Source organism: Oncorhynchus nerka, linkage group LG10, assembly GCF_034236695.1.
Source record: "Oncorhynchus nerka isolate Pitt River linkage group LG10, Oner_Uvic_2.0, whole genome shotgun sequence".
Taxonomy (NCBI): domain Eukaryota; kingdom Metazoa; phylum Chordata; class Actinopteri; order Salmoniformes; family Salmonidae; genus Oncorhynchus; species Oncorhynchus nerka.
Genome location: NC_088405.1, coordinates 50,914,942 through 50,928,731, shown reverse-complemented (window position 1 = coordinate 50,928,731; position 13,790 = coordinate 50,914,942). Strand labels below are relative to the sequence as shown.

General features: G+C 41.2%; 3 protein-coding genes across 11 annotated transcripts in view; all 3 read right to left on the bottom strand.

Annotated features, from left to right (window-relative positions):
• The window catches only part of LOC115135493 (EH domain-binding protein 1-like protein 1), a 29,201-nt gene extending 27,713 nt beyond the window's left edge, over positions 1 to 1,488 (bottom strand). For 8 of the 9 annotated variants that reach the window (XM_029670241.2, XM_065023510.1, XM_065023515.1 and 5 more), the window contains exon 1: positions 841 to 1,488. In XM_029670241.2, coding sequence (XP_029526101.2) covers positions 841 to 944 — 104 coding nt within the window. In that variant the 5' untranslated portion in view covers positions 945 to 1,488. The remainder of the gene's footprint in view (positions 1 to 840) is intronic. The other variant, XM_065023517.1, reaches the window with a different exon arrangement.
• A 2,572-nt stretch (positions 1,489 to 4,060) lies between these two features.
• On the bottom strand, positions 4,061 to 8,075 carry fam89b (family with sequence similarity 89 member B). Its single transcript, XM_029670254.2, has 2 exons — positions 7,279 to 8,075; positions 4,061 to 4,959 (listed from the first exon to the last, which is right to left on the bottom strand). Exons 1-2 carry the CDS (start codon positions 7,528 to 7,530, stop codon positions 4,675 to 4,677), a joined length of 537 nt encoding a protein of 178 aa, XP_029526114.1. The 5' UTR covers positions 7,531 to 8,075; the 3' UTR covers positions 4,061 to 4,674.
• A 551-nt stretch (positions 8,076 to 8,626) lies between these two features.
• On the bottom strand, positions 8,627 to 13,010 carry LOC115135500 (protein ZNRD2-like). The gene is made up of 4 exons (XM_029670251.2): positions 12,905 to 13,010; positions 11,822 to 11,973; positions 9,959 to 10,043; positions 8,627 to 9,512 (listed from the first exon to the last, which is right to left on the bottom strand). Exons 1-4 carry the CDS (start codon positions 12,981 to 12,983, stop codon positions 9,067 to 9,069), a joined length of 762 nt encoding a protein of 253 aa, XP_029526111.1. The 5' UTR covers positions 12,984 to 13,010; the 3' UTR covers positions 8,627 to 9,066.
• Between the last annotated feature and the right edge of the window lie 780 nt (positions 13,011 to 13,790).

Genomic DNA, 13,790 nt, shown 5'->3' with positions numbered 1-13,790 from the left:
ATTATCTGGCAACAGCTATTCCTGCAGTCAGCATGCCAATTGCACTCTCCCTCAAAACGTGCGACATCTGTGGAATTGTATTTTGTGACAAAACTGCACAGTTTAGGGTGGCTTTTTTATTGTCCCCAGCACAAAGTGCACCTGTGTAATGATCATGCTGTTTAATTAGCTTCTTGATATGCCACACCTGTCAGGTGGATTAATTATCTGGCAAAGGAGAAATGTTCACTAACAGAGATATAAACAAATTTGTGCACAAAATAAATATGATTTTTGTGTGTATGGAAAAATTCTGGGATATTTTATATCAGCTCATGAAACATGTTCAGTATAGTTGCAAAGTTGCTAATTAGCTAAAATTGTCAGTGATGAGATAAAAACACGCAATCTTTGAGTTGCTGGACGTCCACCCCTGCTTTCCCTTAAGTAACATTATGTTTTAAGTAACCCTACCAAACGTAATTAGGTTTCCCGGTACTAATTTAGGCGTCTCGGTTTTGCGTTTATTATGTTAAGTCTAGTATATGAGACCAGCAAGGTTGCAACCAGGCTGAGGAAACAACGAACCACATCTCCTTCCTGAAAGTGTAACTAGTGTCACTTGTAATGACGGACTAGGGCCCGTTATGGGTTTGATCCGATGGTTTTGATCAAATAATGGAATAAGTTATTTGACATGAAGCATAAATAGTGGCCATGTTGTTCGGCTGCGGAAACCTACTTTTAAAATAGAAATATTACAAGAAGAGACGCCCGTAATGGGAGCAGTTCAGACGACGTGCATCAATGGGATGTTATGAAAAGTAGCCTAGTTACTTTTAAAGCAATAACATAACCTACCATTTCTTAGTGCATTCCAACACAAGTTCTTGATAGGACGCCACAAACTGGAATTTTGACGCTTTCTTGCCAACGCGTTGTAATCTTTTCCAAACCGAAGTCATAATTTAGTTGAGGTAATAAAAAAGTTTTTTAAATGTAAGTTCCTCTTCTCTCTCCTTTCAACGTCGGCTAACCTACGGATGGCTGTACAATGACAGTTCTTGGTGCGTGACACCGATGTCTTCAGGCTGCAGTGTTCAACAGGGACACGCCGCCGATGAAGTTTCATCGAGTTGAGTCAACTGTCGCCATATCAACTAAACGCATCGAAGAAAAAACATGTGGCACGAAACTACGGTAGCCTCACTATTTAACAATTTATACGCGGAACCAAATCCACTTTCGTCCTCATCTCAACACTTCCACATGATTCGAATATGAAAAGCAAAAAAAAAATGCAACAGGTAGTCAGTCCTATTCCAAAAGAAGTCCGCGTCGACAATTCGTTTAGGTATATAAAAGTTATCATTCAGCCAGCCAGCCAAGGATAGAAAACTGTCCGATAAAGCCACCATGACAGATTTTACATTATAGATTATAGTAAATTGAATACGCTCCCCAAGTGGTAGCCTATCATGTGTTGCGTCTGTGTGGTGCAGATAGAGAAGGGGAGCGGTATGCAAAGCATTGATGATGCGGTAGTATGCAAAGTTGTCTCTATCTTCTGCCTATTGGTACAGCAATGGTAACAACTATAACTCCTCAGACTTTGGATTGGTCCATTGCACGCTGCCACTGCCAGTATGATGGCCAGTGAAGAGCATAGACATTAAGGTGAATCAGACTAATCCAACTAGTCCAATTTTGCTGAACTTTATTCAAAATGAATACTATATGCTGAATTGTTCACTCAACTATCCTAGAAATTCTGCAAGATACATTGAAGCTATGTGTAATGTGCTCTTGCCTATTTGACACTTTTATCCTTAATGGCTTATTTACATTTTAGGAATAGCATTTAATTTCCTTACTTCTCTAAAAGGTTTTGTCAATCAGTTTGGGTCAAGACACATTGTACAATAAGATAATGCATGAGTTTCCATGAGGAAATATGTCCTGGCCCACCGTGCGTATTAGGAGTAGCCTTGCATAGGGATTTTCCCTTGCTGTGTGGAGTATATTTTTAGGAAGGAGAGGAGGGATGGATGGACAGAGGCAGCTGGGGATAGAGGAGTGTGATTCATCAGTGACCTAGAATCATCATTGGACTAGAATCCCTATACCAGCAGCAGCTTACGCGTAGGCCTACCTCTCCTTTCCACTTTGCAATAGAGTCTAATAACAACACTGACAGAGACAGGAGGCACGATCACAGGCTCTAAAATATCAAGGCATTCTGTTGATGTTAGGAGTTTCATTGTGCCCGAGTATGTTCAAAACTCTTCATTACTTAACACAGGGAATTTAAAATATATATAGAATGTTTCCAGTATTCAGGGCTGAGTAGAGAGCTGGCTAGAGCTGAGATTTTCCTAACTCAACCCACCTTGTTCTGGGATGTGCAAGTCATGACTTAACATGTCATTTACTGTGACTCAGGTGGTAAACACTTCACTATTAATCAGTGTCTGAGAGAAATAAGGCCACTGACATTTGCACCTTTTAGGGCAAATCCCAGGAAGAAATTGAGATCTAAATGTATTTGAATGCAGATTTCGCAGACAAAACCATTAAAAGTAGGTTATTAAAACTGGGTGATACTGGTAATTTATGTCCATGGCCAACCAGACTTAAAAGGGTCCTCAGACAGGCCCCTTGTTGTGTCTAACAATATCCATAGCATCTGTGGCCTATTTATAGAAACACATGGGAATTTCTAAAAGGAATGTAAAAGCTCTCACCCTTGTTTTAATGTTCTGTTGCTATATGAGTAGTAAAATGAAATGAGAACTGACCACCAATGGTAATAAGATATCAGAGACTGTTACTACAAAAATAGAAACAAAGGGTGGGATATTGTGGCCTTGCACTGCGGCCATGAGGAAAATAACGATGGATGTCTGAGGGATGTAGGGGGCATCCTGTTTTCAGTTAGTCATTTCCTGGTGGTTAGTGGATCTGTAAAGTAGCTTGCTTAAAGGTATAGGTTTAATCTATTCCTGCAAGTACCCTGTCACAAGTTACTATGTGCAGTTGAGCAGTGCTTGCCTCTGACCTTTTGTATGTTTTCTTTGAAGACAGAATCCAAATGAATAGTAGCAAGTACTATCTGACTGCATGTGTACTAATATACTTATTACACTGTGGTTACAGATATTATTCCATTATGCTGGCATTAATGTCTGTGTGATGTATATGGACATGTGGTAGAAAATGGAAGGAAATATGTGGAGACAACAATAGGCCTGGCCTACTGGTAGGCCAATGCTATATTGCTTGATGTTGACCTTGATAAAAATAGAGATGCGTTGCCTTACAACTTTGAAAGTCACTGGGGCAATGTTTTACACTAAATATGATGGCAAGATAAGTTACCTGGGATGCCCTGCTTGTATCCCTTTAATTCACCTTAATTTACCCCACATGTAAAGGGTGTTTCAAGTTTAAACATTACTTTTTAAATCTTTAATTCAAATTATCTTTCAACCACTCAAGAAGTAGAAATATTAGATGTTCAGGGTTAATTCTGTAGTAATGAATGCATGATGATGGCATTTGTAAATCTATTTCAATGTTTTTCAGCGCCTGTGTTCTGGGCTGCTCCTCCTTCTCCCCCAGGAAGAGAACAAGATCATTACCTAATAAGACTGTGTGTGGCTGGAATGGTTTGTTTATACTGGCCAGACAGTGGGAGAGTAGTGATCTACTGAACCAAAACATGCAACAGCACAGCCACTGAAAGTTAACCAACTTTATCCACATGTAATTCTAGGAAACGTTTTTGCCTTCTGTGAGACATAGTAGTTTGGCATAGTTAGAAACAAGTTGCATACTTTGCCATGAGCCAGAAAAACATGAACTATAGCACAGTTTCTGAAGCTGAAGGTCTTTCTGGCTTAATTTTGGGAAGCACAATATTTCAGGTTTGCAATAGCAGAATGGACCAAAAGCTGACATCTCTCAGGCACAACAAATGTTGCCATCTAGTGGTTAGAGTAAGTCAACAACCCTTTCCAAACCAATACATTACAGCTGAGCTTGACCCATTAGCCAGGGCCAATGAAGTAGAGTTATGAGACATAGTAATGAGACATTTGTTACCATTGCATTTTTATTTTGGGGCGAATATAAAAAAATGTTTTTTTAAGTTAAATATATAAACTGCACATACACAACAAACAAAAACCAATAATACAGGCTTGTGTGTATGTGGCTACGTGTCTAAGACAAATTACAAGGCATTAACAATCCTAAGCCATTGACATCAGACACTGCCACTGAACCAGTCTTCAAATGTATCAATAAGTGTGATTGGTTACCAATAAAATATGTTCAATTAATTGTAGGCATTGTGTACTTACATCCAATCGTAGGTAACAAATTACACCAAATTCAAATGCCTCCAATTCATCAGGTATCTGAAATACTGTATGGCTTTTCTTTTCAAGATGGGCACAATCAGTCCAAATATATTAGCAAGGTCTTTTGAATATAAATTGTATAATTACAAGGTTGTTGTAGAAAATGTCAGCTCCTTGTGTGATGAAGACAGTTCAGATCAGAATGGTGCCCGTTTGAATATGTCCTGCTGCCAATAGCCTAGGTGGGTACCAGTATAATACATCATATAAAGGCTATACAGAACAGGGAACAGTTAATATTATGTAAATATTGAGAAAAATATGTGTAAGTTTATAAGGGGATGTGGAAAGACTCTTTGATCCATTGGTCACGAGAGTTTTGAGTTGGCTGGAGAGTCAGTGAAGTGCCAGGTGGATCCCTAGGTACATTGTCAACATTGTTGTCCTCCTCTTCATCATCCTCCTCTCCCTCAGAGTAACCATTTTCTGTAGTGAAGGTGCTCTCTGAAAGCAGAGAGGATGAGATATCCTGGAAGGCTCCTTTATACTCCTGGATAGACTCATAGAGAGACCACAGCTGACAGAGCAGAGACATGTCCAACTGCCTCAGGCCCACCTAGGACACAACAGGAACAGATACTTGTGTCAATCATCTCATACATGAACTATAGCAACTTTGTCAATTGTGTAGAAGCAGCTATGATTCTATTTGGAAATGAAATATTACATAATACCTATAGTAGTTTTCTAGAATAATTGTGTTTGAAATGCGATGTATTTGCTTACAATATCCAAAGAAAAAGCAGCAGTGACAAATGAAACTGTCACTGTATATGACAAACAGGGCTGTGGCCAGGGTCTGAGTTTTAGTGAGGTCCGAAAGTGGGGGTATGACATTTTAAGAAAGTTAAATTGCATTCATTAATTTCTATAAAATGTTAAAACTCAAATGCTATTTGGACAACAGCAAAACCAAGCAAAAATTACCCCAGCCATTATCACATTGGTAGCTGTAGCTTCATTAAAGGGATACTTCAGGATTTTGTCCATGAAGCCCTTGATCTACTTCCTCAGAGTCAGATGAACTCTTGGATACTATTTTATGTCTCTGCGTGAAGGAAGTTGCTAACTAGCCTTAGCGCAATTACTGGAAGTCTATGGTATCTATTAGCATGCTAGCAGTTTCCATAGACTTCCAGTCATTGTGCTAAGGCTAGTTAGCAACTTCCTTCACACAGAGACATACAATTGTATGCAAGAGTTTATCTGACTCTGAGGAAGTAGATAAAGGGCTTCATGGCCTTTAACCTCAGTCGATCTACAAACACATAGCCTATTAGCTATACAGTTAACCACTACACATTAACTCACATTTACTCAGCACTAGGATTAAAAACTATAATTTATTACATACAGCGGGACCTATGTAGAAAAAGTATTTTATTCACAAAAGCTAAACAAATATGTTTGCTGTACATTACTTTTTTTGTGTGTGCAGTTTTACAGATAATTTAGTACAATTAGTACAATTGTACACATTTTGCCATGGGGTGGTGACACATTTTTGCAGTTTTAAAAGCTAATTTCCTGCAATTCTACACATTTTGCCATATTAATTTGATCTCTGAGTCAGTGACTAACAAAATCAATGGGTGCCCCCTGGAGGTCAAGGCCAGATTGCATAAAACATCTATAGGGTTTCCCTTAAGGAATAACTTTACCTTACCTAAGGGAATTGTTTAAGGGCGTTGCATAGAGCCCCTCAAATATTACATTAGGTCAAATCAAATCAAATTGTATTGGTCACATACACATATTTAGCAGATGTTATTCTGGGTGTAGTGAAATGCTTGTGTTCCTAGCTCCAACAATGCAGTAGTATCAACAAAAAAAGAAGCACAACAATACACACAAATCTAAAAGTAAAAGAATGGAATTAAGAAAGATAAAAATATTAGATTGAGCAATGTCAGAGTGGCAATGATTAAAACACAGTAGAACAGAATACAGTATATACATATGAGACGAGTAAAGCCGTATGTAAACATTATTAAAGTGGCCAGTGATTCCAAGTATATGTATATAGGACAGCAGCCTCGAAGGTGCTGGGTTGTGTAACCGGGTGGAAGCCAGCTAGTGATGGCATACTCAAGGGGTTTTACAGTAGTTTGAAGGCATGTATGGCAGAAAGAGTATCTGGTTACCATGGAGACAGCCTGGTTCACTGATTAAATGCCTCCTCGAAGAGATGGCTCTTATTTTGTGAGATAGCAAGATAGAACTTCTACAATCAAGACAGGATTATAAACCACATTTCTTGTAGTTACTGTTTTATATTACTTTCTAGTATTTCAAGCTAGTTTACAGAGTAGCTAGCTAACTAGCTTTGTAGCCATAGATTGTGCTCCTTCCATTGTTAAGATAGCTAAGTAACGTTAAGCTAGCTGGTTGATGTTTTCCTTTTGTAACCAGAACAGATGAAAGGCACATTCACCTCCACAAATGCTGTTTACACATTGATATTCATATTGAATGAAGCATTTAAGGGGCCTCATGGCCACCCTTTACCATTTCCCTTCATTTAAGGGGGGAATTCACATAACATGTTTTGTGCAACTGACTTAAAGTTATTAAGGAAACTTTAAATCAGTTGCACTGGTGGGTAATTCGGCCATGATTACTAACGTTAGAACTTTACACTAACTAGACCAATTTACAAATCTATGTAAATTACTGACATGGACTAATTGAGTGACATATAACAAGAGGAAAACTACTGATACATAACCAAGTTTCACAATTGCATCTTGTGTATTCTACTATACTACAGTAAATTGATACCCCGACTGAGGTCCGGTTCGAAAAAATAACGGTGTCCTCATATATAGCTAAGACCCTGAAGACAAATTACTATCAGAAATGGCTTTCCTCATACCATTTCTTTGCGCAGCACAGCGAGCGCTGCATCCAGACTTGGAGGCTTGCTGAGGCCAAGAGAGTTGCTCACTCTAGACTTGCTGATGTCGGCCTGAATGCGTGTCCGTTTACTGTATACTTTTTCAATGTCTCTCCATGAGCCACCACTGGAGTTGAGGATGCCGCTGAGGCCTTTTGGCAAAGGGGGTAGTCCTTCGATTGAAGAGACGCTCCCTGGACATTCAGGAGGACTGGACTGGAACCCATTCATTTTTTTCTACCTCTACATCAATGTCTTTTTGAAAAAGAAAACCTTGCCGCGCGTTTAATTATATAGCCTAATATAACTGCCAGAAATATTCAATCCTATAGACAATTCTGAATTCAATAATGGAAGAACACTATCACGTATGTGATTTCAAAATAGTTGTCTTCGTTGATTGCCTCAGATCAGCGTTTTACTTCTACCGACAATGAGCGTTTAGTTACAACAGAATATTTTGCAAATGTAAAGAGGGAATAGGTCTACCGCAACATTGTTTCAATAAAAAAAATCGGTTCACCTTCACGCCTATTATTGTAATTCCAACGAGTCCTCAATAGTACAATAGAGGCGCCGTGCACACAGCGTCCATCGTTATGTGGATGAAAATTTACTTTGATCATGAAAACATTATCGTATGTTTTTAAAAAAGCTGTTAGCAAGATTAATTTATTCCTCGTTTCCTTGTTTTTTTCTTCTTCTCCAAAACGCTTTCCTTTGTCTCAACTGACAACCTCGCCCCTCGATAATATCCCCGCCCCATCCCACTTCATCGCAGCGAGGCGCTTCACCGCTGTCAAAATCACTCACTATATTTGGGGATAGAGGAAACAGGAGGATGTCCTTGGGAACAATAACGCCGAGGAACTCAACTATCCTATGTGGATGCTTGATTTAATCCTAGCAATATCAAATTCAAATTTCTAAATGCCTTTAGACATCAAGACACACAAAAAAAAAACACTTTGAAAACTCCACAAAATATTGCTATTCATAAATACTGAATATTCAAATATTGTTTATAGCTCCTTTACCTCAAATTGTACTCCATTCCATTTTTTCCAATTATACAAACACATTGAAATTCATCCAATAGCCTACTACATAAGTGACCCTTAAGTTATAATTATGACACTAAAAACTACTGTCCCTATCAAAAACATCCCAACTGCTTCAACACTTAAGGAAACTCTCACTACTACCACAATACAGAATATGAAGTATTTCATCTAGTATAGATTGCTACTGTATCTACAATACTACACAATTACATTATATGGAAAATTGTTTTAAAATGAAGTAATAACCACAGAGAAATTATGAATAACGTGGATAAATTCTGATTTTATAAACAATTGACATACATTAATACCAACCAGTCAAACACCATTCAACTATATTTAGTTCAAGATATTCGACCACTCAGAGGTGCCCATTGTCATCATGCAAGTTTGTGTCAAAACGTTACCCTGCATCCACAGAGAAGACTGCAAATAAAAAGTAACAGCAATGTATAAACAAAATATAACTACAGGTCAGGCCCTCAAAATGCAAAGTATGCATATGCAGACAGTTGTCCAAGTTTATTACAATAACCTTTACCGGCAGAGGCGAAGCAGCTTCAACTTGTCACAAAAACCTTTGCAAGGGAAACAAGCTGCTATAACTTCCGGTGTTGCTTATGTGAGTGAGTGTGTGTTTATGCCTTGTTTCTGTTTTTATTTATTTTTTTAATTATTTTTTAGAATTGCCATCAGTTCAGTCTCATGATTGGTGAAGCTCTTTCAGGCTGCGCAGTGAATCTGCACAGCTGCGGATCAAGCTGCACAGCTGGATACTGGCCTCTACTGAGGCTGAGTGCTGGAGCTCCTGTGTGGCCCACCGCAGCTTGTGCAGCACTACTTCCTCAGCACTGGATAGGGCTGGGTGAGGTGCAGGGGCTACTAGGGGGGCTGGCACCTGGACTGGCTGGATGGAAGGGGTGGACGGAGGGAGGAAGATGGGGGTCACGGTGGATACAGGAGAGGGGTTGGCTGGTGGAGGTAGAGGTCCTCTCAGTCCTGACGCAGCCCCCTCACAGTGCTCTGGTCTGGGCTGCCCAGTGATGGAGAGGGGGGCGTCGCTGGAGGGTGATTCATTAGCCTGAGGGACAGGCTGAGAGGCCAGCTGTCTCTCTCGGACCTGTGACAGGGCAGCTTGGGCATTCAGAGCTGAGTGTGAGAGGAGAGTAAGACAAAAGAGGGAAGAAAAGGATATGAGAGAAGAAAGTTTAGTTGCAAACCGAGTCATAAGTTATGACTCATAATCAGGGCCCGGCATTAGGTAAGGAAATTCCTTTCCTAGCCTTACTACCCATACACATCACTCCAGCCAAACGCCATGCCCAATGGTGTTTCTTCTCCACGATGAGTCTGGATTTACTTTCCCCACGGACAACTTGTAGAATGCGAACACATTGACTGTTCTGATTGAACCCAGAAACCAATGGTTTGGGCCAGAGCAACACCTCTTATTTTGACATCAGCACAAACTACTTCTAGGATGACAATGTATGGAGCGATCAACAGAGCAGTGGAATTCAATTCAGGATGAGTCGTCAGGCAACTCTTTCACCTACTCATAACAGAAATGATCCTAATCCTGCACAGACTCTTACCTGGGTTGTCCTTGTCTACATCAGAGTCCAGCTCCTGACATGCGACACAGTAGTTCTTCTTCTGCTTGTCCTGAAGGAGAATCGTCTGGAGGCACAAAATACAAATTCTTCAACACAAGACCTAATGTCATACCTTCTTAGTAAAGCTACTTAGATGCTGACTAAAACATCCAAATACAAGATTAACCAATCTCTTTAGCATAACATAATAAATATATGTAGCTATAGATTTCACTATATCTAATGTTGGCTAACATGTGGCAAATATACACTGCTCAAAAAAATGAAGGGAACACTTAAACAACACAATGTAACTCCAAGTCAATCACACTTCTGTGAAATCAAACTGTCCACTTAGGAAGCAACACTGATTGACAATAAATTTCATATGCTGTTGTGCAAATGGAATAGACAACAGGTGGAAATGTATAGGCAATTAGCAAGACACCCCCAATAAAGGAGTGGTTCTGCAGGTGGTGACCACAGACCACTTCTCAGTTCCTATGCTTCCTGGCTGATGTTTTGGTCACTTTTGAATGCTGGCGGTGCTTTCATTAGTGGTAGCATGAGACTGAGTCTACAACCCACACAAGTGGCTCAGGTAGTGCAGCTCATCCAGGATGGCACATCAATGCGAGCTGTGGCAAGAAGATTTGCTGTGTCTGTCAGCATAGTGTCCAGAGCATGGAGGCGCTACCAGGAGACAGGCCAGTACATCAGGAGACGTGGAGGAGGCCGTAGGAGGGCAACAACCCAGCAGCAGGACCGCTACCTCCGCCTTTGTGCAAGGAGGAGCACTGCCAGAGCCCTGCAAAATGACCTCCAGCAGGCCACAAATGTGCATGTGTCTGCTCAAACGGTAAGAAGCAGACTCCATGAGGGTGGTATGAGGGCCCGACCTCCACAGGTGGGGGTTGTGCTTACAGCCCAACACCATGCAGGACGTTTGGCATTTGCCAGAGAACACCAAGATTGGCAAATTCGCCACTGGCGCCCTGTGCTCTTCACAGATGAAAGCAGGTTCACACTGAGCACATGTGACAGACGTGACAGTCTGGAGACGCCGTGGAGAACTTTCTGCTGCCTGCAACATCCTCCAGCATGACCAGTTTGGCGGTGGGTCAGTCATGGTGTGGGGTGGCATTTCTTTGGGGGGGCCGCACAGCCCTCCATGTGCTCGCCAGAGGTAGCCTGACTGCCATTAGGTACTGAGATGAGATCCTCAGACCCCTTGTGAGACCATATGCTGGTGCGGTTGTCCCTGGGTTCCTCCTAATGCAAGACCTCATGTGGCTGGAGTGTGTCAGCAGTTCCTGCAAGAGGAAGGCATTGATGCTATAGACTGGCCCGCCCATTCCCCAAATCTGAATCCAATTGAGCACATCTGGGACATCATGTCTCGCTCCATCCACCAACGCCACGTTGCACCACAGACTGTCCAGGAGTTGGCAGATGCTTTAGTCCAGGTCTGGGAGGAGATCCCTCAGGAGACCAACCGCCACCTCATCAGGAGCATGCCCAGGCGTTGTAGGGAGGTCATACAGGCACGTGGAGGCCACACACACTACTGAGCCTAATTTTGACTTGTTTTAAGGACATTACATCAAAGTTGGATCAGCCTGTAGTGTGGTTTTCCACTTTAATTTTGAGTGAGACTCCAAATCCAGACCTCCATGGGTTGATAAATTTGATTTCCATTGATCATTTGTGTGATTTTGTTGTCAGCACATTCAACGATGTAAAGAAAAAAGTATTTAATAAGAATATTTCATTCAGTCAGATCTAGGATGTGTTATTTTAGTATTCCCTTAATTTTTTTGAGCAGTGTATTAACTGGGTTGGTCTGGATTATCCCCCACTCACCCCACATTGCTCACAGCATTCTCCTAACATCTTGTAGCCTTTGAGAAGGTAGGCGCCCATGAGCTTGCTTATCTTGTCCTGTCGTTCCCGCTGAGCATGAATAACCTTCATCTCAGATTCTGAAGGGGGTGTCCACTCGAAGTCATCATCATCTGACAGGGCAACCATGGTGGATGAGAGGAGTAAACCGACATTAAAGCAACCAGAACTCAGTCATATGGACACAGCTGGCTGGCTAGCTGTTTTCAGAAACGTGTGTGTATTTGCATACACTAGAATTGCTTTAAATTATATTGACATTAGGTGTTTTAAATGTTTTTATTTAACTAGGCAAGTCAGTTAAGAACAAATTCTACAACGACCAAACCCGGGACGACGCTGGGCCAATTGTGCGCCGCCCTATAGAACTCCCAATGTAACTCCCAATCACGGCCAGTTGATATATACAGCCTAGAATCGAACCAGGGTGTCTGTAGTGACGCCTCTAGAGCAGCGTTAAGCAGAGAGGAAGTGGGTCTACAACAGACCCACGTTTGGAACATCTGTTTTATAATATCGCCCTTTTGATAATGTCTCTAATTCCCTCCACCGACACAGTAACTAAGTTGAAACGGAATTGTATTTAACTTCTGGCGGACTGTTTCTGTGCAATACACCCGCGTTACTAAACCTACAGTAGTACTGGCTGGCTTGCTAATCACGCAGCTAGCTAAATTGGTTAGCTTATCAAACTGATAGTCGATTTCAGTTAACCTAGATAATGTTAGCGGCTGATAATATCACTTTAGATAAGCGAGTTAACTCGATGGCTAGCGAGCAAGTATCACGCGACGTCAGTTTGTGCTAACTGAACTGGAGACACCGGTAGACCAAAACAACTAGCTGGCAAGCTAATTAGCCAACTAGCTAACGTTAGCTGGCTAAGCTAACCATGCTAGCTGTCAAAGTGGGCTTTCAGGCAAAACTTTAATTCCCAAAAACGTCGGAGTCTGGCATTCCGAAAGACACTTAGCAAAATAAACTTGTGAGAACGCCACCCAAAATAAAACATGAGTATATAAGAAAATAAGTTGTCTTATTTACCTGCATTCAGTGCCATAATTCCACTGCTATGTCTAGTTGCTGCACGCCGTTTCTTCCCCCAAAAAAACGTTGTACACATGCGTGCACTGACTTAACTTTAAGGTGTAACGGTTGAGCTCCGCTACCGCCACCTTTCGTACTGGAAGAACACAGCCATCTCATAAACTGAAGTTACCGCCATATTGATAAGAAAAATCAGATAAGTAAAAAAAAAAAAATACTACATAGAGAAATACCGATTTTTCATTTTTTTTTACGCTATCTAGAAACACATAATTTATTATCCACAATGTTGTAACATATGGCCATCTGGAACTTCAGCTCTTAAAGACACAAGACAATGCATTGAATGTTTGTTGTTTTGTTCGAGAGACTATGACACCAATTTTTGCCCTGTACAACCAAAGCATCAAGTTAGGGCATAAATGCCTGCTAGTTTGTGCTTTGCATTTGCGCCTCCATCATCTCCAACCACGCTGTCCTCTTGTCATCCTCCTTGCTACAAACCCTCTATCCAGTGGACAACACTGTCATCCCAGTCTCCCGGGAGCAGCAGTGAGGTAGCCCATCGATAGCTACTGCAGCCACTCTGACCTGGCTGAGCTTGTGGGGCTGCAGCGACAGCCCCGCAGAGATACAGTAGGGGTCAGGCATTGTGGAATGCTGTTTGAGATGCCAACAATGACCTCAGGAAAACATGTATGAAGAAACACCATTGTTTCTCATGATTTATTAGTGGGGTTTTATTTAAACAGATACATCTAATTATTCTGTACCTGTATTAGCTGGGATACTTAGTAACATTCCAAGATAAATAAGGGTGGAGTAGGCAAGCACACTTCCTAGATTCACCAACACATTCAAAACTGATGATGAGAGGGGAGGG

Excerpts from the sequence above, each read along its gene's own strand:
- fam89b (XM_029670254.2), bottom strand. The coding sequence starts at position 7,530 with ATGAATGGGTTCCAGTCCAGTCCTCCTGAATGTCCAGGGAGCGTCTCT. Across the intron at positions 4,960-7,278 it reads CTGTGCTGCGCAAAGAAATG|GTGGGCCTGAGGCAGTTGGA; the intron begins GTATGAGGAAAG and ends GTTGTGTCCTAG.
- LOC115135500 (XM_029670251.2), bottom strand. The coding sequence starts at position 12,983 with ATGTGTACAACGTTTTTTTGGGGGAAGAAACGGCGTGCAGCAACTAGA. Across the intron at positions 11,974-12,904 it reads AATTATGGCACTGAATGCAG|ATGATGATGACTTCGAGTGG; the intron begins GTAAATAAGACA and ends TTGCCCTGTCAG. Across the intron at positions 9,513-9,958 it reads TGTAGACAAGGACAACCCAG|CTCTGAATGCCCAAGCTGCC; the intron begins GTAAGAGTCTGT and ends TCTCACACTCAG.